The sequence below is a fragment of the Pongo abelii genome, chromosome 12 (assembly GCF_028885655.2).
Source record: "Pongo abelii isolate AG06213 chromosome 12, NHGRI_mPonAbe1-v2.0_pri, whole genome shotgun sequence".
Classification (NCBI taxonomy): Eukaryota; Metazoa; Chordata; class Mammalia; order Primates; family Hominidae; genus Pongo; species Pongo abelii.
In genome coordinates, this window is record NC_071997.2 from 112,837,628 (window position 1) to 112,865,187 (window position 27,560).

General features: G+C 35.2%; 1 protein-coding gene across 4 annotated transcripts in view; it reads left to right on the forward strand.

Annotated features, from left to right (window-relative positions):
* The window catches only part of WDR35 (WD repeat domain 35), an 84,333-nt gene that overhangs the window by 40,134 nt on the left and 16,639 nt on the right, over positions 1-27,560 (forward strand). For 3 of the 4 annotated variants that reach the window (XM_009237520.4, XM_054548352.2, XM_054548353.2), the window contains 12 exons: positions 2,594-2,647; positions 4,240-4,349; positions 4,813-5,023; positions 8,989-9,069; positions 12,526-12,662; positions 12,960-13,163; positions 18,004-18,150; positions 18,769-18,901; positions 20,856-20,966; positions 21,922-22,086; positions 22,959-23,099; positions 23,813-23,969. In XM_009237520.4, the coding sequence (XP_009235795.3) occupies positions 2,594-2,647; positions 4,240-4,349; positions 4,813-5,023; positions 8,989-9,069; positions 12,526-12,662; positions 12,960-13,163; positions 18,004-18,150; positions 18,769-18,901; positions 20,856-20,966; positions 21,922-22,086; positions 22,959-23,099; positions 23,813-23,969 (1,651 nt within the window). Of the gene's footprint in view, positions 1-2,593; positions 2,648-4,239; positions 4,350-4,812; positions 5,024-8,988; positions 9,070-12,525; positions 12,663-12,959; positions 13,164-18,003; positions 18,151-18,768; positions 18,902-20,855; positions 20,967-21,921; positions 22,087-22,958; positions 23,100-23,812; positions 23,970-27,560 lie in introns of those variants that run through there. The other variant, XM_054548354.2, reaches the window with a different exon arrangement.

Genomic DNA, 27,560 nt, shown 5'->3' on the forward strand with positions numbered 1-27,560 from the left:
TTTACTCAGGATCATAAAATGATGAAGTAACAAAGCAAGGGTGCAAGCTTAATTTTTTGACAGCAGATCTAGTGATGTATCTACTAGAATATGCAAGAGTTCATCTAGTCATCTACGTATCCATCCATTTTTTTCAATTAAGTATTTTTTGAATGTCTATTAAGTGTGAGACATTGGAGTAGGTGCTGGGAATCTACTGGTGAATAAGAAACAGTCGCTTTAATAGGGAACTTTTGGGAAATTGATTCATCATCAACCAGCTTTTCCCCTGTACCCTCAAATAAATTAAAATAGATGCCATCTTAAAAACAACAGAAGTTTCCATTGTCAACCACATATTTTCTTCCAGCTACTACCTTCTCTCTTCCTCCTTTCATAGCTGAGTATCTTGAAAGACTATTCTGTATTCATCTTTCCCTTACTGTTCATTCCATCTGCACTTCATTGTATTCTGGTTTCCAGAAGACTTTGAATTGCCAAGTCTGATAGGTCTTTTTCTGTCTTTATATTATTTGATCTACACATTACATTTAATATTTTTAATGACTACTTTTTTCTTCTTGGCTTTCATGAAACTACACTCCTGGCTTTATCTCTAGCTTTTCCTTCTGAGTCTTCTTTGTCAAGGGTTCATCTGTGCACCACTTATTGTGATATCCCTTAATGTCTAGCCCTAAGCCATCTACCTTTTTTAAAAAAACCTGTTAATACCCTCTTCTTAGTGTTCTTAATGAAATCCACCCCTTTAACCATATGCCAATGACTCTAATATGTATATTTCCAATGTTGAGTTTTTTCAATTTCTCAATAACGTATTTCTTGCCGTCTGAATAGCAAGAAATTGAGCAGCTCAAAAGCCCTCCAAGTTTAATCTGCCTGAGGCTGAAACTCAGCTTCCCTCCTAATTCATTTCTCCATATATATTCTATATATCAGTGGTTGGCTTCACTATCTCTGCAAGAATCATGAGAACTCATTTTCTCTTGCTTTCCACATCTAATAAATCACCAAGTCCTCTGGATTCTGTCTCCTAAATTTCCCTCAAATTGGCTTTTCCCTTTCCATCTCTGTATCAGTTTGGTCTACCATTAGTTTCTGCCTAGATCACTGCAATAATTTCCATCCAGCACTGCCCAATAGAACTTCTTGTGATAATGGAAATACTGTATATCTTTGTTCTCCAGTGCAGTAGCCATTAGCCATATGTGGCTATTGAGTACTTAAAATATGGCTAGTTCAACTGAAGAACTGAATTTTAAATTGTATTTCACTGTCATTAATTGAAGTTTACATTTAAATGGTGACATCAGGTTAGTGGCTACCATATCGAACAATACAGAATTGTCTCTCTACTTTCAGTTTTCCGCATCCCCACTAGGCCAATCCGTTTATTATACTTCTGGCCACTGCAACCTTTCTAAAATATAAATCTAATCATGTTACATATAGTTCCTCCCTTCCCCAATTACAAGCTTTCTGTAAGTTCCCATGTTTTTCAGAATAAAGTATAAATAGCCGCAACTACTCCGCCTCCCTGGCCCACTTCCCAGTATATTCATTAGATACCAGCTGTGGCAAACAACTTGAAATTTCCTGAATGTATCACGCTGGTTTTTAAAATTTTTTATTAAAAAACATTTTATCTTGAAATAATTGTAGGCTAATAGAAAATTGCAAAAAGAGTCCCTTCACTCAGCTTTCTTCAGTGGTGACATCTTATGTAAGTGTAGTAGAGTATTAAAACCAGGAAACTGACATTGGTGCAGTACTGTAACTAGACTATGAGCTTATTCAGTTTTCAGTTGTTTTTACATGTGCTAATAGGTGTGTGTGTAGGTTTATCTAGTTTTATCACCATAAGGGATCTTATCTCTTTCTTCTTCATTTTCTTTTTTTTTTTGAGACATGGTCCTCCACTGTTGCCCAGGCTGGAGTGCAGTGGCATGATCTTGGCTCACTGCAGCCTCCGCCTCCTGGGTTCAAGCGATTCTCCTGCCTCAGCCTCCCAAGTAGCTGGGCCCAGCCCCATTCTTGTCCCCTGGCAATCACTAACATGTTCTCCATCTCTATAGTTTTGTTACTTTGAGAATGTTTTATGAATAGAATCATATAGTATGTCACCTTTTGAGATTGGCTTTTTCACTAAGCATAATGCCCTAGAGACTTGTCCAGGTTGTTGCAGTGCAATGCCTTCTTACATTTCCTCAATTTAGTATGTGCTGGCCCTTCTGCTTTCTGTTTCTCTTTTAGGCCTGAGCTCAGGTTTTTGCCTGTCTTGGTGTAAGTTAGATACTTCTTTCTCTGCACTCTCATAACCTCTGTTTCTGCCTCTTCTTTTATCATACTGTCCTGCAATGAGGTGTTTAGTTCACTGTCTTTCTCAATAGACTTTTCAGTAATCTCTGAGGATAAAGATATCATCTGAGTATCTCTAGTGCTTAGTTCAGTGGTTGGCACATAGTAGGTGCTCAGTAAATACATGTTGGTTAAGTTAAGAAATATTGACTGCTTAGTGAATTGCATACTACGTTGTACCAGACTAGTTATTCAATAAATGTTTGTTGAATAGTAATGATTGATTAATTTATTTTAGGGCACAAGGGATCCAATTTGTGCCATAACTGCATCAGATAAGATATTGATTGTGGTAAGTTTTGCAAAAACTTATTTTATGAATAATAATTGTTTAAATTATAAAAATACAGTAGGAGCCAGGTTTGTGCCCCATGTCTGTAATCACAGTTACTTGGGAAGCTGAAGCAGGAGGATTGCTTGAGGCCAGGAGCTGGAGACCAGACTGAGAACATAGTGAAACCTTGTCTCTAAAAAAAAAAAAATTACAGTAAAGTTTTGAATATCATCTTATGGGCACCCCAAGTTTTACTGTACCCTGAATATAAGTTCAGTATAAGAAATAAGAAGGTTTTAAAGCTTTCCTCACTAATAATTAACCATTTGCAAAACAGCTATTTATGAAAGCAGTAGAGTGATGACCAGCCGAGAAGACAGAGTACACTTACAGTTTCTAACACTGAGTGGAATGAGCCCTGAGGAAGATTGATGGATGTTGGGCAGATTGCATGGTGGTAGTAGGTATTAGAAAGTTTCCTCCTCTGTGTAGCCCGATATTTTATGTTGGAGAAAGGGCTTTGGCTCAGCTACTTTCATAAGACTTAGAATGACGAGGTAACATGTTTGCCAGCCAGTAAAATAGAGAAGCCTATGGCAAATTTCAGCTGAATTTTTCAAATAGAATGAATGGCATAGTGTCTTTTCTTGAGCTCTGAGATTTGAAAATATTAATTTTAGAAATTAATGTTTACTTTAATACAGTAATGCTGCTGGGATTATTGCATTTGAATTATGTAAACAAAACCTTAATAGTATATATTCCAGTTCTAGTTACATTCCTCAGCCATGAGCTAATTTTATGGGGAGAAAATCTTAAGAGCATAGTATTTCTATAGTATTCCCTCCTTTCTGATAAGCTCTCATGAGACTCATGCTGCAAAAGCAGTGGTTCTCTGATTAAAAAGAGGAGAGTTAAAGATCAGCTGTGTGGAGGCTTCCACTTTGTCCCACTGCCATGGCCTGAGGCAGCCAAGGCTTTGAAACCCACAGTTCTCTCATGGCATTGTACTTACTGTTGATCTGTCAACCTTAAGATTTGCCCTGAGTTGTGTACAAAATTATATGCTGCTTTATTTTTTAAACATATTTAAATTAATACTCATAGTATCCCTGCATTCAGATCATCTTTCCTTTTGCTAAAAACTGGTATCAGACAGATGACTATAGGATAAAAACCTAGACCTTCAGTAACAGCTATATCATATGATCTTCTGTTGATTTTTCATATACATATGTAATTTAACTCAACAAGTACTTTGTTTTAGCTTTTAATGTGCCCTGAATATTAACCTAGATAACAAATATAAATAACTTTAGATTTTTTTTTCCTTGTGATGTAAGAATTTGTGTATTGCCAAAGTGCTAGGTTTCTGACTTCGTTCTTGAACATTACATGAAAAAAATTAGAATACTTCAGCTGTTTGAAAAAGGTTTAATTAAATTAGTAGGTAAATATGTACTTAAGGACGTGATTCATTATCAGAATTGAGAATTTGCTGTGACATCACTTTGGTTTTAAGACAAATGTGTAGACATATAGAGAAATAGTTGTAGTTTAATATTATTATGATACACGTATGCTTAAGTAATCAAAAGTAATTTCCATAGGGTCGTGAATCTGGCACCATTCAGAGATACAGTCTACCTAATGTTGGTTTGATTCAAAAATATTCCCTTAATTGTCGAGCCTACCAGTTATCCTTGAACTGCAACTCTAGGTAAGTCTGAAAACTCTGCTCATGTAGATGTTAGACTTAGAAATGATCAGTTGGGATTGTTAGATTTATTTGTAATAAATGTAAAGATGGGTGTGTCTATTATGAACTTGTCTTAAAATTCAGTATGGTTTTATTTTATACTGCATTTGGTTTAAATGTCTTTAATTGGGCTATGGAAGTACTAGTATAATTTTTTACTCTTAAAGCTTAAAAGCATTGAGACTATTTTATATTTCATACCAATTGGTTTCATCTCTGGATACATTTTCCTCAGAAGAGAGCAAAATGGAGAGTAGTCCATATCTTGTGTCAAATTTATTTAACAAAATTTTAAGCCATTTCTACTGTATTCCAGGTTTCTGATAATCTGATTTTGAAGAAGAATGGCTATAGGTAATTATTCTCATGATTGCTGATAGTAATTTTATAGTTTTTTCCTTTTCTCTAATTGCATTGCTTTTAGCCGTCTTGCTATCATAGACATCTCAGGAGTTCTGACTTTCTTTGACTTGGATGCTCGAGTAACGGACAGTACAGGACAGCCAGTAGTTGGAGAGTTGTTAAAATTGGAACGAAGAGATGTCTGGGATATGAAGTGGGCCAAAGATAATCCTGATTTGTTTGCAATGATGGAGAAGACAAGAATGTATGTTTTCAGAAACTTGGATCCTGAGGTAAAAACAAGAAATGAGTGTTAACAGCCTATAAATAATGAGCCAAATGTAAAAACCTGGATGATTCCCCTTTGTTTCTTTAAGAAGTTTGTTGAATAGCAGTGCCAACACAGCTGCATGAATTTCTGAAAATAAATAGGAACATTTCTGTGGATTTTAAAAATATTTGGTCTTAGGTGAGAAAATACTTATCTATTAAATATTCTCTACTTTCTCTGAAAGGAGCTTCCTAGGCATTTATTTATTTGTTCTTTTTAAAAGGGTGGAGTCATGGTCACTAGTCTTTTTTTCCCTTGTCAAACTTAAGAAAACAAAGTCAGTAGTCTTATTTACCAGAATTTCTGAAAAGAACCTAATAAAAAAATATAGTTTTCAAATTTCCTTGTCCATTCATTCTTTTCTGTCTCTTTATTCACTTTATTCTGTGCTTACTTTGTCTTATTTATATTTACATTTACCATATCATTCACAAATCTGTGTTCTTTCTTAACCCAGATATTCTTACAAGTATGCAAGTGCAGGCAGGGATTAATCTCTCTTCTGGGTATGAGGAAGCCCCCTTTGTTCTCATTTTTAAGGTTACATTTTGATTTTCTGCTTGTGGCTCACATCAGCTAATTTCTGTGCTCTGGATTTTCCTGTCACTTAGTCTACTCTGGCCAACTGTCAGCTGTTGTATTTAGGAAATACAAAATAATCTGAGTGGTAACCTAATCAAAACATCATTAAGAAGACAAATCTTTTAAATGACTTTTGAATTAGTAATGGATTTTCAATTTTGAATTTTCTGTACTCCTGCTGCACTCTACTCTTGTAAATAATAAGGAATAAGTTAATAAATGCTTTATATCATTAATTTCCATTTGTTTGCATGTATAGCTTCCTTCTTGGGAAGAAATCGCATGCTTGGGCCCCTGAGCTGCCAAAGGGTTTCTGGAGTAATTTATTTAGTGGTAAACTGTTTGCCCCTTTAATATCCTAAATTATTTTCACATTTCCCCATTTGAGCCCTACTCAGGAATTTTGGATGTAAAATGCCCTGATGTAAAGTGCTCTCAAAGACTCTGTTAAAGCTTTTGCAAGTCTTAGGATCTTTGTGATTCTTCGACCCTGAGAAATGGTTCAAAGGAGAGGCATTCAGATTCAGGGCTGCTGCATTTGACCTGTAAGCATGGGCTTCTTTCAAGGGTCCAAGGGAAATTTAATCCTTGCCACAAAACGGTAGTGGGGATTTGACAGTAATCACAGAATAACCTTGAGGATGGGGGTAGAATACGTTTTGAATGTTAGAGTCTTTTTCTATCCTTAGCCCTGCTCATTCTAAGTCACAAATCATATGCCTGGAGAAGGGAGAATGTTTGTTGTATCTGGCTGCTCATAATGTGTCTATAGCACACATGGTCAGTCTGGTACCAAGTGAAATCTTTGCCTGGTGAAAAGAGTTTCTTAAGTAGTTTTAACAGAACAGCTTTTTAAAAACATACTGTTTTTTAATTTGAATTTGTTTTCTGGTTTGGCATGTAGTTCGATTTCTGTTAGATTTAGAGCTAGATGGATTTACAACCTTCCCACTGTCTGGATTTCTTTATAAATGATGCTGTTCTGTTCTTTTCATTCACAAGGACACTGGCTTACTGTGGTCGAAGCTGGTTTAGCTACTCTGCTCATTTGCTCTTCTAGCTGCTTCTTGATCATGTAAGAACATGATCTCTTCAAAGCAGGGAAGATCTGTTTTACAGGATCTACTGAGTTATATTTAATAGTATGTTCCTTCAGGACATAGTATTCTGTATTATTATTTAGGAGATAAGTTATTGTTTAACAGCTAATAACAGAATATATTTTTATCCATTTGAGTGTTGTTAAGAATTCTAGATTCATACCTTTATTTAAGCCGTAAATCTTCAGATTATTTGAGAGAAAAAGATGCCATCTGTGTGCAAAGTTTTAATTCACTGATAAAGCACATTTTCTTTGAGAATTAGGAGATGAATATTTAATGTTGATATTCCCTGCTTGATCATTTTCATCTCCAGTGACCCTCTGAAGGTACTGATTGTGCTCTTTCGTTCTTTTTCTTGGCTCTTCCTTCTCATTGGCACTACAATTTCATATTCATGTTTCTTTCATATCTCATAATTTCATCAATCAGACTCTCATTTTTGTAGATTTGCTTCTTTTTCAAACAAGGGGCTTCCAAACTTTTGAATATATGCTCTTATATATACATATTTATTTAGAAATTATTTACATGACCTACCATATTAATATATTATGAATCATACCCCAAAATAGAAATGTTAAAAGAATGAGAAAAATAAATTATACTGGATGACATAACTTTATTTTTATAAGTCATGCTAGTTGCTATGGTTCATGCTAATGCTACATTAGCTAGTATATCAGCATAATGCACATTTTAGAGCAAGGTTTTGTTAACTTAGTGGGTAAAAGTCTCATGTTTCAAATAGTCTACTTGATAACTTTGACCTTTTAGCTGACTTTTGGTCAGACCTGATAGGATTGTCATTGTTTTCACATTATAATGTGACTGACACAAGGATCTGTGCTAGGAGTAAGAGAGGTGTCAGTTCTGCCTTTCCTTGTTTGCTTGTGCTTGCATTATTAATATTACTTTTAATTTACAAGTTCTTTGCAAGAAGCTTTTTAAGCCACTTGTTCAGTTGGTGAGAGTTAGCTAAAATTAGGTAATACAATCCCTCAATTCACTTAGTTAGGTATATGCAAACCTCAGTATATCACAATACGCTAAAATTGTAGGACAAATAAGGGTACCTCAGGATACTCATTATATGGCACATATTATGAGGCCTTCTGACTTGTGTGCTGAATAAGGGTGCCAATATTTCTTGGTGTAGTATAGATTATTAAAGCTTTGGTTACTTTTTTGATAAAAAGAAGTATCTTGCATACTGGTTAGGTGAGACCCTGCTGGTCTGAAACTTCAAACTTAAATGAAGTGTGTGTATAGACAGCTAATGAATTTTGGAAACTAAAGAAAATTGGTTAATTCCAGCAGAAGTTGAATTTTTAAAATCTGAATTACATAAATGTATTTACTTATGCATTAATAATCAGATTATTTTTGAAACTTTTAGTTTTGGATCTCTCCCTCCATCTTTCTCCGTTTCTCTTTGGTAGTATTTTTTTTTTTCATGGATCAACTTTTGTGAGTTTATCTTTTGATTATCTTGTTTTGTTGCACTGTCTTGCCAAAAATAAAAAAAAAATTTCTAATGATAAACATGTTTATACAAGGATCTAAGGCAGCTACTTTACTTTATAATATGCATATCCTATTCTTTATTTCAACAAGCCTGTATAACACTAAGATAAGAGACAGACATATAACAGTCTCATGCACTTACATATTGGCAAATAAATCTTCTTAAGAGTAGGAGATATGTCAGGAATGCACTCTGGCTCATGTTACAGAGGAGAGACTGTTCAGTGTGGTATGGGATTTCTTTGATAGATGGGCTTACATACAAATATAGTGTTTATCAGCTTTATGAAGAATTAACTTTAATATTGAATTGCATAAATTAGAATTTTCAAGCTATATGACTTTTTATTAATTGAGAAAATTGGACTGAATATTACATGCTATTAGGGAATTAACATTAATTATGTAAGGTGTGATCATAGTAATGTAGCCATGTAAGAGAAAATTCTTATGTTTTAAAGATATGTACTGCAGTATTTAGGGGTAAAATATCATGATGTCCGTAATTTACTGTATTTACTTTACAATACTTCAGCCAAGAAGTTAAATGAAGCATATTTACCATAATGCTAATTATTTAGGTTATGGGTATATGGGTGTTAATGACATTCTCTCTTTTGTTTACCTGAAAACTCTGATAATAAAATTTAAAAGCATGATTTGTTAAAAGAGAGGAAATTTTGCATAATGAGACATAACTTTTTTTTTGTCTTTAAAGGAACCCATTCAGACCTCTGGATATATTTGTAATTTTGAGGATTTAGAAATTAAATCTGTTCTTTTGGATGAGCTATTAAAGGTAATTCCTAAAAAGTTACATTTCTGTTGCTAGCTTGACTGGGGATTATTTCTGGACCAGGCAGTGTAGTATCCTGGTTAGCAGTGTGGACCCAGGAGTCAGATATATCTCAGGCCCAGCCCTGCTCTCTTATTGTTCAGCCTTTAGGTGGGTGCCATCATCTTTTTGAGCTTCACTTTACTTTCCTATAAAATGATGATAAAAATGTATGAGTCTCAGTTATTGCCTTTATAAAATACAGATAATAATACTACTTATAGGATTGTTATTATATAAGATAATGTGTGAAAAGCAATTAGCACAATGCTATGGCCAAGTGAGAGCTAAAAAAAATGAGTGCTAATTGTTGTCATTGTTTTTGTAGTAATAACGAGGTACTGAACAAATATTTAAGAGTTTAGCCTTTTTCTAGTTCTAAGACACTTGAGTAACTTTTTTTTAGAGATCTGTCTTTCCATTTTTTCCAGGTTTTGTAAAATAATCCTTTTTTCTCTTTTTAAATTCAAGACATGATTTTGAACCCCTGCATTGGCCTACATTGACCATCCTTTGAGAATTTTTTTCCTCTAAGAATATACTGAGAGAAGTTTTACCTTCATTTTAGCCAAAGCATTAACTTTTCTATGTAATATATATATAGTTTTTGAATTGAGATAGTAGATTTAAAATTTCCAGAAGTTAGTGGCAATTTGGAACAGGTTTGGGTTTGATATGTAAATCATATTTGGGTTGGATATGTAAATTATGGCTCTTTTATTGTGAACCAGTTTCATCTTCTATATCATAACCACCATGCAGCAATGGGATGGGCCCCCACCCAAAATTTGGTTTGGATGTAAAGATTGATGATACCATAGGGACACCAAGAATGTATCTTCCATAATGAAACTTTTAGGGGAGAGAAGGGCAGGCTTCCCAAGCTGTCAGAAATGGCTGGAGAACACAGGGAAAGGAGACTGGCTTGAGGGTGTTTTTGTTGTTGTTTTGTTGTTTAGTAGTTAGGGAGTGGGTCTGGGGTGAGGCTTTTAATGGATAGGGGCTTATGTGGTTTGAAACTCACTGGCGCCCCAAAGGAAGAAGCATCTGGGCTTTCTCATTAGCTTGCCCCATGTGAGGCAGAGGGGAAGAGGGAGGGGTGAGGTTTAAAAGCTGTCAGCAGCCAACCATCAAAAATGGAGTCTGGGCTGTTATTACCTAGGATTATGTAACCTCCAGATTTGACTATCTGACTCTTCTCTATATGGATAGCACTTTTCTTGTCCTTGTTTAAGGTATATGACTTGTAAAACTAACGGACTTATTTCATTGCCCGTTTAACTTGAATACAGTACCACCAGATAATATTTTTTCCTTTTCCACACATGTGAAGAAAGATGTCTATTGTTTTTTTTCAGCAGGGTTTCTCTCTGTTGCCCAGGCTGGAGTGCAGTGGTGCCATCATGGCTCACCGTAGCCTCTGCCTCCCAGGCTCAAGTGATCCTCCCATCTCAGCCTCCTGAGTAGCTGGGGTCCAGGCACAGGCCACCATGCTTGGCTAATTTTATCTATCTATCTATCTATCTATCTATCTATCTATCTATCTATCTATCTATCTATCTATCTGTCTATCTATATCTATATCTATATCTATATCTCTCTCTCTCTATATATATATATTTTTTTTTTTTGTAGAGATGGGGTTTGCCATGTTGGTCAAGGGTGGTCTTGAACTCCTGGGCTCAAGTGAAACTCTCACTTTGCCCTTCCAAAATGTTAGGATTACAGGCGTGAGCCACCATGCCCAGCCAGAAGATGTCTTTCTGCTTGTCTTCTTTCCCAAGAGATTTAGAGAAAGAAGACATTATTTCTTTCTTTCTTTTTTTTTTATTTTGAATATGTGATTTTTCCAGTGCCCTTTAAAAAAACAGTCATAAGTGGGTAGAATCAAACTAAGGTGAACGAAATATTTTGTCTGCTTTTATATATTTAATGATTTGATAAAGAGTGAGCTTCTTGAATCCCTAACATCTAGCAAGGATCTGATACAGAGTTGGTTTTCAGAAAGTGTTGGTTAAATTGATTTTTAAAAATGAATACTTTACTGCTTTTGAACAAATGGCAGAATTATATAGAATTCAAGCAAAACAGAAATAAACTGAAACAAGTTAAAAAAAACCCCTAAATCCGACAACTCAGATATTTCAGTCACTACCGTTAAACATCAGAACATCATTCCTTACAGCTGCAAGTTATATATGGAAATATGGATTTGATAGATTTAGATGGATGAACAGAAGTAATTTTATAAAAATGACATCATTGTACAATCTACTTTTTTAGTGTTAATTTAATTAGATAACCTGAAAGTGAGTTTAAAGGAATTCTAGACTTTTAGATAATATTTTTCTACTGCAAACAATACCATTTTCCTGGGTTGAGAAGAAAAATTATGAAAAACCAGGTAGTTATTAGTTTAAATTATATTTTAATTTTTAATAGTATTGTCTTTCCACTCTAAAAGATAACGTTCTTACATTTTCTTCTTTTTCTCCTTTTGTAGATATATTATTTTTACATTGTCAAGATTTAGAACATTTAAATTTCATCTTGTAATCCTAATTTCCAGTTGTTTAGTCTTAATAGTTAAATGAATTCAAAGCTATTAGCCAGGCTTTTTACTACATTTTCTCTGTACATAAGTTCTTAATTTTGATTAATCTTTTAGTTGGCTGGATTTCATTGTTAGTAGTGTTTTTCAAGAAAGGCTCATAATTTCCTATTGCCTTAAGCTCTAGAATGTGTGAAAATGCCTGTGGTGTTGTTGCTGTAATTGATGATTATATTGAATTTTGTGAAGTTTTTTAGATAAAGAAGGCTCTCAGTGGTAAAATGATTTACCCAAAGTTCATCTATTCATTAATTCAGCAACTATTAATTAACAGCCAATAAGACACAGTTCTTGGCCTCAGGTAGAGGAGTTGAGGAGATGGATAAGTAATTCAGTTGCCAGAGAAGAGTTAGGGGTGCTGTGATTCAGTCAGGATGGTACACCTGTTCAAAATTCTGAAGCAGGAGAGCATTAGGTCAGTTCTGAGATGATGAATATTGAATACTGTAAATAGTACAGCTAGGCATTGTGCTGAATCTTTGAGACATGTTATCTCATTTAAGGTGAAAAACCAATCTGAGCAGAGGGAAACAGGGATGCATAACTGTGAGGGACCCCTTCTGCCGTTTTCTTCTGTCCCCTTTTCCTCATAGGCCGCCTGATTGCCTCAGAGGGACTTACTTGTGGGTTTTGGGTGTTTTCCAAATAACTCAAAAGACCCAAACGTGAAGATTTCTCTTCCTTGTTTTGCTCACAATATGATACCGTTTTTTTTCTTGTTTTGTTTTGTTCTGGTTTTTAATATAAAAAAGAAACACATACTCTAACGGCAAGTATTTGAATTTTTTTGTTTTCATCTTTACTTTTAGGATCCAGAACATCCAAACAAGGATTACCTAATTAACTATGAGATTCGGTCTCTGAGAGATAGCCGAGCACTGATTGAGAAGGTTGGAATTAAAGATGCATCTCAGTTCATAGAGGACAATCCACACCCCCGACTTTGGTATTTAAAAAAAGCAAACTCTCCCAAGATGTCAGGTGTAGGTTTTTAAAGTCTCAGCTATCCTCCTGATGGGAGCAGACTTCCATTCTTGCTCTTCTTTTTAAAATGTAGAAATTCATTTAGATTTGGAAGTCCTCAAAATAAGCAGAATGTTATTTGAAAAATGTTTGCATGTGTTACTTTCCACCATGTTTCTCTAGAAATAATAGACATAAATGATAATTGAATTGTGATTCAAGACGAGTTTGTCAGTAATTTGCAATATGCACTTATGTTTTTGTTTCTTTTAAAATAAAGGCGCCTACTGGCTGAAGCAGCTCTTCAGAAACTGGATCTATACACTGCAGAGCAAGCTTTTGTGCGCTGCAAAGATTACCAAGGCATTAAGTTTGTGAAGCGCTTGGGTAAACTACTGAGTGAGTCAATGAAACAGGCTGAAGTTGTTGGCTACTTCGGCAGGTTTGAAGAGGCTGAAAGAACGTATCTTGAGATGGACAGAAGGTAAGTTATGAAGGCGCAGGCATCCCCGAGTACTCTATCAGTTCATCATTGTATTTTTTACAAATGGAAACTGTAAATGCATTAGGTGTATCATACAGTTTCTTTTAGAAATTAATTTTAAGTTTGGATTACAACCTAGATATTCTATATGCCTCTCATTCATTTGTGTTTCATAGTTTGGAGGCAGTTTTCTTCTCTGTTTTTACATCTAATAATGGCTGACTCTGGGAGGTTTTTTTTCATTTGATGGGAAAAAATGATAGAACAACAGAGACTGGGATCTTTTATATTTAAGACATAGCTCATTATTCCAGTTCTTTGTTTGTTTGTTTGTTTAGGCCATTATTTAATTTTCTGTTGTCAAGAGGCATAAAATAAAAATCAGAAGTTGTTAGGGATCGAGATTAGTTCTTTATATTTCATTTTTGATTTATATAAAATAATGTATGAACTTCATAAATATTTCTTCTTTTGAATTAAAGAACTGTAAGGCCTGTCGTCTCCCTGGCCAGGAATCAAACCCAGGCAGCTGCTATGAAAGCAGAGAATCTTAGCCACTGAACCACAAGGCGGAGAGTCTGTCTGAACTTCGTTTCAGCTGTTAAGATTGTATCTCATCTTCATTAATGTTATTTATACTCCCAGGAGATCTCTAATATGACTTAGGCTCTGAAAAGACATATAAAACCACATGTGTTAACACTGTGTTTTGTTTTGAAATAAACCTGATCACATCTAAGAAACTGCTGAAAAGAAATGATTGTTATTTAAATCATTATTTTGCTAAATAAATCGAAAGTCCAGGAAAGAAGTAAAGCTCTCCTCAATAAATGTAAAAGAACAGAAATTGTAACAAACTGTCTCTCAGATCACAGTGCAATCAAGCTAGAACTCAGGATTAAGAATCTCACTCAAAACTGCTCAACTACGTGGAAACTGAACAACCTGCTCCTGAATGACTACTGGGTACATAACGAAATGAAGGCAGAAATAAAGATGTTCTTTGAAACCAACGAGAACCAAGACACAACATACCAGAATCTCTGGGATGCATTCAAAGCAGTGTGTAGAGGGAGATTTATAGCACTAAATGCCCACAAGAGAAAGCAGGAAAGATCCAAAATTGACACCCTAACATCACAATTAAAAGAACTAGAAAAGCAAGAGCAAACACATTCAAAAGCTAGCAGAAGGCAAGAAATAACTAAAATCAGAGCAGAACTGAAGGAAATAGAGACACAAAAAACCCTTCAAAAAATAAATGAATCCAGGAGCTGGTTTTTTGAAAGGATCAACAAAATTGATAGACCGCTAGCAAGATTAATAAAGAAAAAAAGAGAGAAGAATCAAATAGATGCAATAAAAAATGATAAAGGGGATATCACCACCGATCCCACAGAAATACAAACTACCATCAGAGAATATTACAAACACCTCTATGCAAATAAACTAGAAAATCTAGAAGAAATGGATAAATTCCTCAACACATACACCCTCCCAAGACTAAACCAGGAAGAAGTTGAATCTCTGAATAGACCAATAACAGGAGCTGAAATTGTGGCAATAATCAATAGCTTACCAACCAAAAAAAGTCCAGGACCAGATGGGTTCACAGCCGAATTCTACCAGAGGTACAAGGAGGAGCTGGTACCATTCCTTCTGAAACTATTCCAATCAATAGAAAAAGAGGGAATCCTCCCTAACTCATTTTATCAGGCCAGCATCATCCTGATACCAAAGCCTGGCAGAGACACAACAAAAAAAGAGAATTTTAGACCAATATCCTTGATGAACATTGATGCAAAAATCCTCAATAAGATACTGGCAAACAGAATCCAGCAGCACATCAAAAAGCTTATCCACCATGATCAAGTGGGCTTCATCCCCGGGATGCAAGGCTGGTTCAATATACACAAATCAATAAATGTAATCCAGCATATAAACAGAACCAAAGACAAAAACCACATGATTATCTCAATAGATGCAGAAAAGGCCTTTGACAAAATTCAACAACCCTTCATGCTAAAAACTCTCAATAAATTAGGAACTGATGGGACGTATCTCAAAATAATAAGAGCTATTTATGACAAACCCACAGCCAATATCGTACTGAATGGGCAAAAACTGGAAGCATTCCCTTTGAAAACTGGCACAAGACAGGGATGCCCTCTCTCGCCACTTCTATTCAACATAGTGTTGGAAGTTCTGGCCAGGGCAATTAGGCAGGAGAAGGAAATGAAGGGTATTCAGTTAGGAAAAGAGGAAGTCAAATTGTCCTTGTTTGCAGATGACATGATAGTATATCTAGAAAACCCCATTGTCTCAGCCCAAAATCTCCTTAAGCTGATAAGCAACTTCAGCAAAGTCTCAGGATACAAAATCAATGTGCAAAAATCACAAGCATTGTTATACATCAATAACAGACAAACAGAGAGCCAAATCATGAGTGAACTCCCATTCACAATTGCTTCAAAGAGAATAAAATACCTAGGAATCCAGCTTACAAGGGATGTGAAAGACCTCTTCAAGGAGAACTACAAACCACTGCTCAAGGAAATAAAAGAGGATACAAACAAATGGAAGAACATTCCATGCTCATGGGTAGGAAGAATCAATATCATGAAAATGGCCATCCTTCCCAAGGTAATTTACAGATTCAATGCCATCCCCATCAAGATACCAATGACTTTCTTCACAGAATTGGAAAAAACTACTTTAAAGTTCATATGGAACCAAAAAAGAGCCCGCATCGCCAAGTCAATCCTAAGCCAAAAGAACAAAGCTGGAGGCATCACACTACCTGACTTCAAACTATACTACAAGGCTACAGTAACCAAAACAGCATGGTACTGGTACCAAAACAGAGATATAGATCAATGGAACAGAACAGAGCTGTCAGAAATAATGCCACATATCTACAAGTATCTGATCTTTGACAAACCTGACAAAAACAAGAAATGGGGAAAGGATTCCCTATTTAATAAATGGTGCTGGGAAAACTGGCTAGCCATATGTAGAAAGCTGAAACTGGATCCCTTCCTTACACCTTATACAAAAATCAATTCAAGATGGATTAAAGACTTAAATGTTAGACCTAAAACCATAAAAACCCTAGAAGAAAACCTAGGCATTACCATTCAGGACATAGGCATGGGCAAGGACTTCATGTCTAAAACACCAAAAGCAATGGCAACAAAAGCCAAAATTGACAAATGGGATCTCATTAAACTAAAGAGCTTCTGCACAGCAAAGGAAACTACCATCAGAGTGAACAGGCAACCTACAAAATGGGAGAACATTTTCGCAACCTACTCATCTGACAAAGGGCTAATATCCAGAATCTACAATGAACTCCAACAAATTTACAAGAAAAAAACAAACAACCCCATCAAAAAGTGGGTGAAGGACATGAAGAGACACTTCTCAAAAGAAGACATTTATGCAGCCAAAAAACACATGAAAAAATGCTCACCATCACTGGCCATCAGAGAAATGCAAATCAAAACCACAATGAGATACCATCTCACACCAGTTAGAATGGCAATCATTAAAAAGTCAGGAAACAACAGGTGCTGGAGAGGATGTGGAGAAATAGGAACACTTTTACACTGTTGGTGGGACTGTAAACTAGTTCAGCCCTTGTGGAAGTCAGTGTGGCGATTCCTCAGGGATCTAGAACTAGAAATTCCATTCGACCCAGCCATCTCATTACTGGGTATATACCCAAAGGACTATAAATCATGCTGCTATAAAGACACATGCACACGTATGTTTATTGCCGCATTATTCACAATAGCAAAGACTTGGAACCAACCCAAATGTCCAACAATGATAGACTGGATTAAGAAAATGTGGCACATATACACCATGGAATACTATGCAGCCATAAAAAATGATGAGTTCACATCCTTTGTAGGGACATGGATGAAACTGGAAATCATCATTCTCAGTAAACTATCGCAAGAACAAAAAACCAAACACCGCATATTCTCACTCATAGGTGGGAATTGAACAATGAGAACACATGGACACAGGAAGGGGAACATCACACTTCGGGGACTGTTGTGGGGTGGGGGGAGGGGGGAGGGATAGCATTGGGAGATATACCTAATGCTAGATGACAAGTTGATGGGTGCAGCACACCAGCATGGCACATGTATACATATGTAACTTACCTGCATATTGTGCACATGTACCATAAAACCTAAAGTATAATAATGATAATAATAATAATAATAATAAAAGAAAAAAAAAAAAAAGTCCAGGAAAGTAAAGGCACAACATTGTTTCTTTTCCCTATTCTGGTATCTTAGACCATTTGGGGTGCTATAACAAGATACCTGAGACTGGATAATTTATAAAGAACAGAAATATTTTTCTCACAGTTCTGGAGACTAGGAAGTCTAAGATCAAGGCGTCAACAAGTTTAGTGTCTGTTGAGGGCCCTGTCTCACTTTCAAGATGGTGCTTTGAATGTTATGCCTTTACATGGTGGAAAGTGAAAAGGGCAAAAGGGGCAAATTCTCTGAAGAGTCTTTTATAAGGGCATTAATCAATTCATAAGGGCAGACATAATGACTTCCCAAAAACCCCACCTCTTAATACTACCACAATGGAGATTAAGTTTTAACATGAATTTTGGAGGGGACACACATTCAAACCATAACCTCCAGGTGCTCCTCATTTCCTCTTAGCTAGTCAGGCTAAGTTTCTAAAGTGTTTGGAGAGTCACATTGTCCACTGCTGTGTAGTCTCAGCACCTAGAACTGTACCTAACACACAGTAGGCTCTTGGTAAATATTTGTCAAATAGATGAATGAATGAATGCCTTTGTTTGTAGGGATCTTGCTATTGGCCTCCGGCTGAAACTGGGGGATTGGTTTAGAGTACTCCAGCTCCTGAAAACTGGATCTGGTGATGCAGATGACAGTCTCCTGGAACAAGCCAACAATGCCATTGGAGACTACTTTGCTGATCGACAAAAGTGGTATGTAACTTACCTGGAGCTCCTCAAGCATTCATGCAACACTTAGTAGCTGCCTGAGTACTTCTCTAGGAAGTAATCCTGGGGAAATGAAGATCATTTTCTTGAATTCTAAAATTCAGATAGCTCTAGATTCATCTTGGAAAGCCAGAGATCCTGTGAAGTTGTGAGATGAGCACTATAAAAATTTGTAGTGTATAAATACAAAACTTGTACTTAGCTCCATGCAGCTTTCTGTTTGAGACTACAGTATATAATTCTAAGATGTTTTATGATTTATTTTTGAACAAAGTTTAATAAGTGTTTTTATTTGCTTTATTATATATTATTTTCATAAATCATTGGCTTTTATTCTTTTCATTTTGATTAGTATGCTTATTTATGTCAGTGTTTGGGAGTAAAGCAGTGGTATTTCTTAAGAATAGTCAAGGAATGTTACAACTAGAATATGCTTTAGGTTTTTTTCCCCATTTATATGTTTGAAAGTTATTCTGGAGCTGAAGATAATGAACAGTAATACTAGTACTGGGAATTATGATGAAGGAACATTTTGGTTGAAAGTGCTTATTTATCAGGAGATTCACATTAGTTTTAAAAGTTTTTCCTTTTTTCTTTCTGTAGGTTGAATGCTGTACAATATTATGTACAAGGACGGAACCAGGAACGCTTAGCTGAATGTTACTATATGTTAGAGGATTATGAGGGGTTAGAGAACCTTGCCATTTCACTTCCAGAAAACCACAAGTTACTTCCAGTAGGTATTGCAAATTTTAGTTTTTGGAATTGTTAGGTTACTTTATAAAATTTTATGTTATAGTCAGGAAATATCTCCCACAATAAAGAAAATTAAAAGTCTATAATGTTACAGTTTCTTAGACATGGAATGATGCTTTTAATTATAAAGTAATATATAAATAATATAGAATGCTTGAAAATGGAGGGGGAAAAGTCAGTCACATTCCTACTACTTTAATATGATCACAGTCTTGTGTAGTCTGTTAAGATTTATAAAGTTACTTTTTAAATGTTAGCTGAATACATGAAATATTTACAGACGAAATGATATGTTGCTAGGGATTTGCTTCAAAATAATCTGAAATTGTTTGAAATTTGCTATAACTTAAGTTTAAAAAGATAGCTCAACTTTTATTATGTTATATTAACAATAAAGTATTTCAAGTTAAAAGAGAAATTGAAAGAGTTCTCTTGCTTTCGAATGTTCTTTTAGAGCCTCTTAATTGTTGAATACTGTAAATAAGTTTGTATTTTATGTGTTTAATATGTAAATCACTGAGCTGTACAATACTTGTAGAGCTAGCAGCTCTCAACTGCAGAGTCTGGATGTATATCAGTTGTGAGTTCTGCTTCAAAAATTTTGCCTATTAGTTAGTAGATAAGTATAGAATTATGGTAATTCCGTTTTCCCTATTGTGAATTTGAGCGGCTATCTCTGTAATAATGGTATTTTCACTCATCCTTATTTTCAGTCCCATGGGTTTTCTTGAGTAGGAAAGAAACTGAAATTACTTAGAACCCTGGGTATAGAGAAGAGTGTATCCTCCGTTAGTGTTGTCTGTTAGATGTGTCTGATGATGCTGACAAATATTTTGCTGTAGGGTATCCAGAATAGTAATATTCCTGAGTAAATGCTAAGTAATTATAATTATAATAATAATTAAATAATAAAATAGTAAAAATTTTAGTATTATAAATTTTAAATAGAGTTATAGAGGAATTTTTAATAATATGTGAAGGTGTACATAATATTTAAGTAGGAAATACAGGATACAAAATTATGTATTGTGTGATTGTGTACAACACAAACATATACATACATATTCAAAGGACAAAGATGTTAAGAAATTATACCAGAGTATTGAGAGAGGTTTCTTATGAATGATAAGATTATGAGTAATTTCACTTTTTCATGTTTTGTAATTTTTGTACAAATAGAATGTATTCCCTTATAATCAGAAAAATATAAGCATTGTTTTAAAAGTTGGATATAAAATATACTTTCATACTTCCAAAAATATTGTAGAAGGGTTGGGGAGGGAAAACCTCTGGCTAATTAGATATTCTGAAAGAAAAAAAAATGATGTTCTGAAAATGGCCAGTGCAGCTGAACAAGTAGGATTTGTTGTTGTTGTGGTTGTGGTGGCGGTGGCGGCGGCGGCGGCGGTGGCGGTGGTGGTTCTTCCTCGCTGCCACCACTTTCCAAGGGAGCTCTGTTTTGGGTCTAGCTTCCTGAACTGATTAATGGCAGACTTCTTTAGGACATTTCTTTATAGAGGTATTTAAGAGCTCTGTGAATGTGAGACTTCCCTTAAGTCTCTAGTTAATAATTAGCACTGAGTATACCACCAATTGACATAAAGGCTTTTTTCACCCACTGGTGGGGGATTTGTTTTGGAGCTTAACATTTCTGTATACTAGCTACTGAACTGAGGTAAGAAAGGAGTGCAGTGTCTTCAGGGCCTGGTTAAAAATCAGATCCACAGCCTGAGCCAGTGAAGCTCTGGTTTTACAGAAGTGATGCCTTAGCATCCATTCTCATTTGTACCCTCTGCCCTTGCGTCTGTTTACAAGAAAAATCTGTAACTACCAGTAAATTTAATACTCATACGTCCCTACGGAGTTTTGTTAAATTAAAATATAAGTAATTTCCTTGGTCTGTGAAATCTGATAGTATTGTTTTGTTTGTACAGGAAATAGCACAAATGTTTGTCAGAGTTGGAATGTGTGAACAAGCAGTGACTGCATTTTTGAAATGTAGTCAACCAAAGGCAGCGGTAGATACCTGCGTACATCTCAACCAAGTAGGAACTGAAACTTTCTGTCTGTGCAGCTTGTTGTCTTAGGAATTTTTAAGTCAAAGCAAAATTAAAGTCACCCTAGTGATCTTTTAAAGATTATTGCCAATGTAAGGGTTGGAGAGCCTGACATGAATTTTATGAAAGGAGCCAGGCAGGTATTCTCTTAATTGAGGATGAAGAAAGTTGCACTTACCTCTTAAAGTGCTACCATCAGGGGTGACCCACTTGTAACCAGCTCAGTATGGAAGCATGAACAAACCCTGTGCTTTTAGTCTGGCAAGTTTTTGTCTGGAAGTAATTTCATAATTTTCTGCATTTTATTAGGGTTGGGTTTTGTTTCCAAAGAAGGACCAGTTAATGATTGGTCATTGCCTGAGGAAGGAATTGAGTTACTTTGTCAATATTTATTTTGGCAAATCTATTTTCCTTTTCCTTTATAGAAAACATACATTTGATATTTTTAAGAGCTGAAATTAAACTAAAAGTACAGAGTTATTATAGAAACTATTGACTATTAATTTATTCTTTTAATATTTTTCTTATTTTTTAAAACCCCTTTTGCTTTATAAAAATAATTTTTAAATGTCAAATCTGATAGGACATTTTCACAACTGAAATTGCATATTTCGTTTTACTATAACATATAAACAAGTGTATCTTTTTCTTGCTTGAAGTTTTGTAAGATTAGAATTACAAGATTAATATGATTATAAACTTTGAAACTTTCATTTTCACATGTATTTCCTAAGCAAATCAGAGTCTTAGAGATCATTTAATCATTTTGACGTATGCTTATAGAACTTACGTTGCTGTGATTTTAAATGCTATTTTTAAAACATACCAGTTTTTAATTTTGAAATAGTGTTTTTATTATAAACTTAAAGCTTTCTTGTGTGAATTTTATGATATATGTGACTGTAAATACTTGGGTGACTGAATGGTGTAATTTTTCTCCTAGTGGAACAAAGCTGTTGAATTGGCTAAAAATCATAATATGAAAGAAATTGGATCTCTGTTAGCTAGGTATGCATCTCATTTACTGGAAAAGAATAAAACTCTTGATGCCATAGAACTCTATCGGAAAGCCAATTACTTTTTTGATGCTGCTAAACTGATGTTTAAGGTAATTTAAAAATCTTGGTGAATATTTGATTTGTTCCAGTCACAATATTTTAATATATGAAAGAGCACATTCTCCATTTTCTTTGGAAACAAATATTTATTACAGCAAAACCACTCTGGTTTTATTGCTTCTGTATACATTATTTTAGTATTATTGCCTTTTACCAACAAAGATGTTTATTAATATTAGCAACTTACTAATACCTAAACAATTGTACGTTGAATACTGGAGTTAACAAAGAGTTAAAGAAATTGCTGAGACTACAAAGTACAAATTTCTACAAAGGGAATTAAATTTTGTTGATAATAGAGTTTTGAGTTCTTTTAAATGTACAAGTTTTAAATATTACACTTTACATAATATTTATTTGGAGGGAAGATAATTAGTACAGTATTAATGTATACACATTTTACCTTCTATTCTATTCCCATTTGATTTAATGAAAAAGGAAAAATATCTCTTAAAATCATTTAAATAAGTTTCAGCTTCTGAAGGATGCACCGTGTTAACACTATCATATCTTTGTGTACTTGGAACATTATTTTAAAAATCTCTGTGTTATGGAAAATACCAGCATTTCATCAACACTTTCTTTATTCTGATTTAGTTATCTAACAGCACCTCCCATTTTCTAAGAGTGATCTGAGTTCCAACTCCTAGGGCTAAATACTAAGGAAAGAACTAAATACGTATAGGTACTAATGAAAAGAAGATAGGTTTTAAAATATTTATCTTAAATAGGTGGTATTTATATTCCATCTTACTGATTTTCCTCCTTTTTTAGGGAATCAAATTTGTTAGTTTTGGAAATGATTATATTTGTACAAATATAGATAAGAAGTAACTTCCCTCAATTTTTAAAAATGTTTAAGATTGCAGATGAAGAGGCAAAGAAAGGAAGTAAACCTTTACGTGTCAAGAAGCTCTATGTACTGTCAGCCTTACTTATAGAGCAATACCATGAACAGATGAAGAATGCCCAGCGAGGAAAAGTTAAAGGAAAAAGTTCAGAGGTAAAGTAGCACGTTAAATAACATTAAATCATTGGAAGTGTTTAAGGAAAAAAAAAAGAAACTATCAAACTTCTCTTATGGACAGGTCATTTAATTTGCATGTCTGCATTTGTTTCCTTAAATGATATGAAGAAAAAGAATGACTGATTTAGAATTAGTATTCAAACTTAGAAATTTCTACCTAGAAATATTGAAATTGTTTTTCTGTAATACTAATCTGTAGTCTTTGCTTTAATGTCTTATTTGTTAAAAAATTTTACTTACCTGGGAAATCCTCCTTTCTAATCAGTGAGTTTTAAAACTTTCCTAGATATATTATTTTAATGCATAAATGAATGTCTGATTAACTTAGAATCTAATTAGTTATATTTTAAAATTTATTCATACCAGTTTGACAAACTATGATTTATAATAAAAAATTAAATCTGTTTTGGGTGCAGTGCTCACACCAGTAATCTCAGTGACTAGGGAGGCTTAGGTGGGAGGATCACTTGAGTCCATGAGTTTGAGACTGCAGTGAGCTATGACCATGCAGCTGCATTCCAGCTTGGGTGACAGAGTAACACCTCATCTCTTAAAAAAAAAAAGTCTGTAATCATAGTTTTGTAATGATAAAATCTGCTCATTTAGATACTTTAATGACTGTTGTTATTTGGGAGTTGATACTGTGTGTGCGTTTGTGCTGATGGAAAGTGTGGGCTGACTACTTGTAGGTCACTTCTGCCTTGGCTGGTTTGCTGGAAGAAGAAGTTCTGTCTACAACAGATCGTTTTACAGATAATGCATGGAGAGGGGCAGAGGCTTACCACTTCTTTATACTTGCACAGAGGCAGCTCTATGAGGGATATGTGGACACTGCACTGAAGACAGGTGGGCATGTCACCTAATGTGTATAGTATGTCTGAAAATTATAAATTGAGTATGAAGGGCCAGCTTCTTCAATTTACCTTTATGTGGCCTTCAATAACATTTTTTCCTATGGATTTATTTTCCTGTGTTTGAGATTATGCTATGTATAATTTGTCTTATGCTTTCCCATTTTTGAAGTTTTTTTTAATACAGAGAAAACACATAGTTCACAGAAATGTCAGAAATTTGAGATAAGCAACAAATGTGTATAACATTCATATGGCTAGCCATTCAAAGTTAAATACTTCATAGCCAAGTTCATATTTTTTGGAGAAAAATATATATACATGTATCTATTAAATATATTTAATACATATACTTAAATACATAAAATATATTTAATACATACATTCAGATAATTTTATTCTTTATAATATCAGGAGTATAACATGGCATACTTTTATGTACTTTTTGAAAACCACGTTTTAAAATATTTCCATATTTTACATATACATTTCTATGGCATTTATCTTGTGTTTTATAAAAGTGATACTTAGCTAATAATTTCAACCAAAACAGAAAAATATGAAGACAAAGTAAAATAATCTAACAATTTATAAAATAATCCTATAACTCAGAGGTAATCATTGCAAGGTTTGGGTAAACTTCCTTTTAGATGTTTCTACATGCAGGAGCATGGTTTTTTCCCTCAGCAGTATATTATAGTTCTTTCCTCATTCTTAAACAGAGATCTATATAAACATTCTACCTAATATTCCATGGTATTTGTGTACTGTAATTGATAGAAGATTATTTACATGTAATATCAGGATCTCAATTTCTTCTTAACAATAACAATATTCTAGAATTTAGATATATGAACTCCAGAGAGTGTTATTATGATAATTATGTTGTAAGCCAAAGCATATGAATGACTAAATCATTACTGGTCTTTCAGCTTGGCCATCGCAAGCACTGTCATGACACCCCACCCTTCCTCTGTCATATTGGTGACATCACCCATTTGCTGCTCACATCATCACCAAATGCACATCACACTCTAATCCTAATACATCATGAATCTGTATTCCAATGGCATGATCTTAAAAGAAAACTTTTAGAGAAATTCTTTTATTTGAATATTTCTGGAATTCTATAGGGATGATTTTTATTTTTATTTTTATAAGAGCTCTTTAGAGACCATATGTAATAATCCTCTTTCATATATATTGATTTTCCCTAGCATTTATAAGTTATAGTTACTTAACCTTTCTAAGCTTCGATTTCTCTTTGTGTAAAGAAAGGATAATAGTATCTTCCTCGGCCGGGCGCGGTGGCTCATGCCTGTAATCCCAGCACTTTGGGAGGCTGAGGCGGGTGGATCACAAGGTCAGGAGATCGAGACCATCCTGGCTAACATGGTGAAACACTGTCTCTACTAAAAATACAAAAAAATTAGCTGGGTGTGGTGGCGGGTGCCTGTAGTCTCAGCTACTTGGGAGACTGAAGCAGGAGAATGGTGTGAACCTGGGAGGCAGAGCTTGCAGTGAGCCAAGATCGCACCGCTGCACTCCAGCCTGGGTGACAGAGCGAGACTCCGTCTCAAAAAAAAAAAATAGTATCTTCCTCATAGAGTTATTGTAATGATTGAGAAGTTCATAAAAAGAAAACTCACTTATTATGCTGCCTGGACATTGTGAGCCCTCAATAAGTGGTAGCTGTGATGATGATATTAATAGTGTTTTTTTATATAGTCATATCTGTCAGTCTTTTACTTCATATTTTTCTCTTAGGAATCATGCTTAGGAATTCTTTCAAGTTTGTTAAATATTATGTTTATTATAACATCTAAGTTATCCTGAAACCATATATTGAGTTTATTCTTTCTTAACAGATTTGAAATTCTACCTTAATATGCCGAGACCAGCTCAGTTGGGGAGACCCTAACCCAGCGGCGCTAGAGGAATTAAAGACACACACACAGAAATATAGAGGTGTGAAGTGGGAAATCAGGGGTCTCACAACCTTCAGAGCTGAGAGCCCCGAACAGAGATTTACCCACGTATTTATTAACAGCAAGCCAGTCATTAGTGTTGTTTCTATAGATATTCGATTAACTAAAAGTATCCCTTATGGGAAACTAAGGGATGGGCTGAAATAAAGGGATGGGTCTGGCTAGTTATCTGCAGCAGGAGCATGTCCTTAAGGCACAGATCGCTCATGCTATTGTTTGTGGTTTAAGAACTCCTTTTTCTTAAAAGCAGTTTTCCGCCCTGAGCGGGCCAGGTGTTCCTTTCCCTCATTCCAGTAAATCCACAACTTTCCAGCGTGGGTGTTATGGCCATCATGAACCTGTCACAGTGCTGCCAAGATTTTGTTTATGGCCAGTTTTGGGGCCGGTTTATGACCAGATTTTGAGGGGGCCTGTTCCCAACATGTCCCCCTTCTTTGATTTGCAAATCGATAAAAGCAAGGGCAGCTTTGTCATGGTGAGCTACTTCTTGCAGGAGTCAGGATCCACGTTTGCAGACTATAGAAAGACAAACAACACAGATTAAAAGCACAATCATCATTGAAATTACAGGGCTTCCAAGTGTTTTTATCCATTTTAATGGGTTACTAGCTGCTAATCTGTCTGCAGCTCCTTTAAGCACTCCAGTTCTTGGCATTGAGGTCAGGTGTGCCTGGGATGCTTTGAATATTTGTTCTTTTAATTTTGCTATATCGAAAAACAAGTTTGTAGAGTGTCCTTTTAGATGCTTTTTTATTCTTTCCCAAATTTTGATCTTATTAAGAGCTATTAATAGTTTCCACAAATCCTTAATGTTTAGCTCCTAGAGCAGGCCATATCATTTGAGGTTGAGGTGCCACTATACCACCATGGTTCCAGATAATAGGAACTCTTGCCATACTTCTTATTATATCTACCACCTGAACATTTTGTTCAGACAATCTGAACATAGTGTGGCCATGGCACGCAGACTGAGAGGTGCAATTCAAGCTAAACATCCCCTTAGGGGACCAATTAATAATGATTCCATAGGAATCATTGTGCAGCACCTCTGCCTGTTCTGCAATGCAATCTTCCTAAACAAGTACGTTCATTTTTTTCTGGCCAGGTTCAATTTTGTTTACAAATAGGTTTTTGAGGGCAGTATGCCTCAATTATAGGAGCAGATTTATTATGGTAAATACTGAGATCAGAAAGCATGTGTAACTGCATCATAGAGTGATTACATCTAGACATTATTGCCAGCCAAGATTGATAAATATGCCCAATAAGTGTAATTGTTCCTGTGTCAGCCCTTATTGAAGGAATACTCACAGCAGTGGTGATAACCGCTATCATAGCTACCATTAAATTACTCATTGTGACTGGTTGTCCCACTTTCCTCAGGTTTTCTTCTGCCATCTGTGACAGCTTCTTGATCTGTCCCCAGGTGGTTGACTGTGTTCAACGGGTGTTGCTTGTGACAGTTGGGGTCCTCCTCAGCGTCAGTCTCTACATGGCTGCAAAGGGGTGGGGGGGTCCTCGAGATCCTCCCGGAATCTCTTCCTTGGCATCTGGCTCATGGTAAAGTTTCAGGTGTCTTGATGGTATCCAAATCAGCT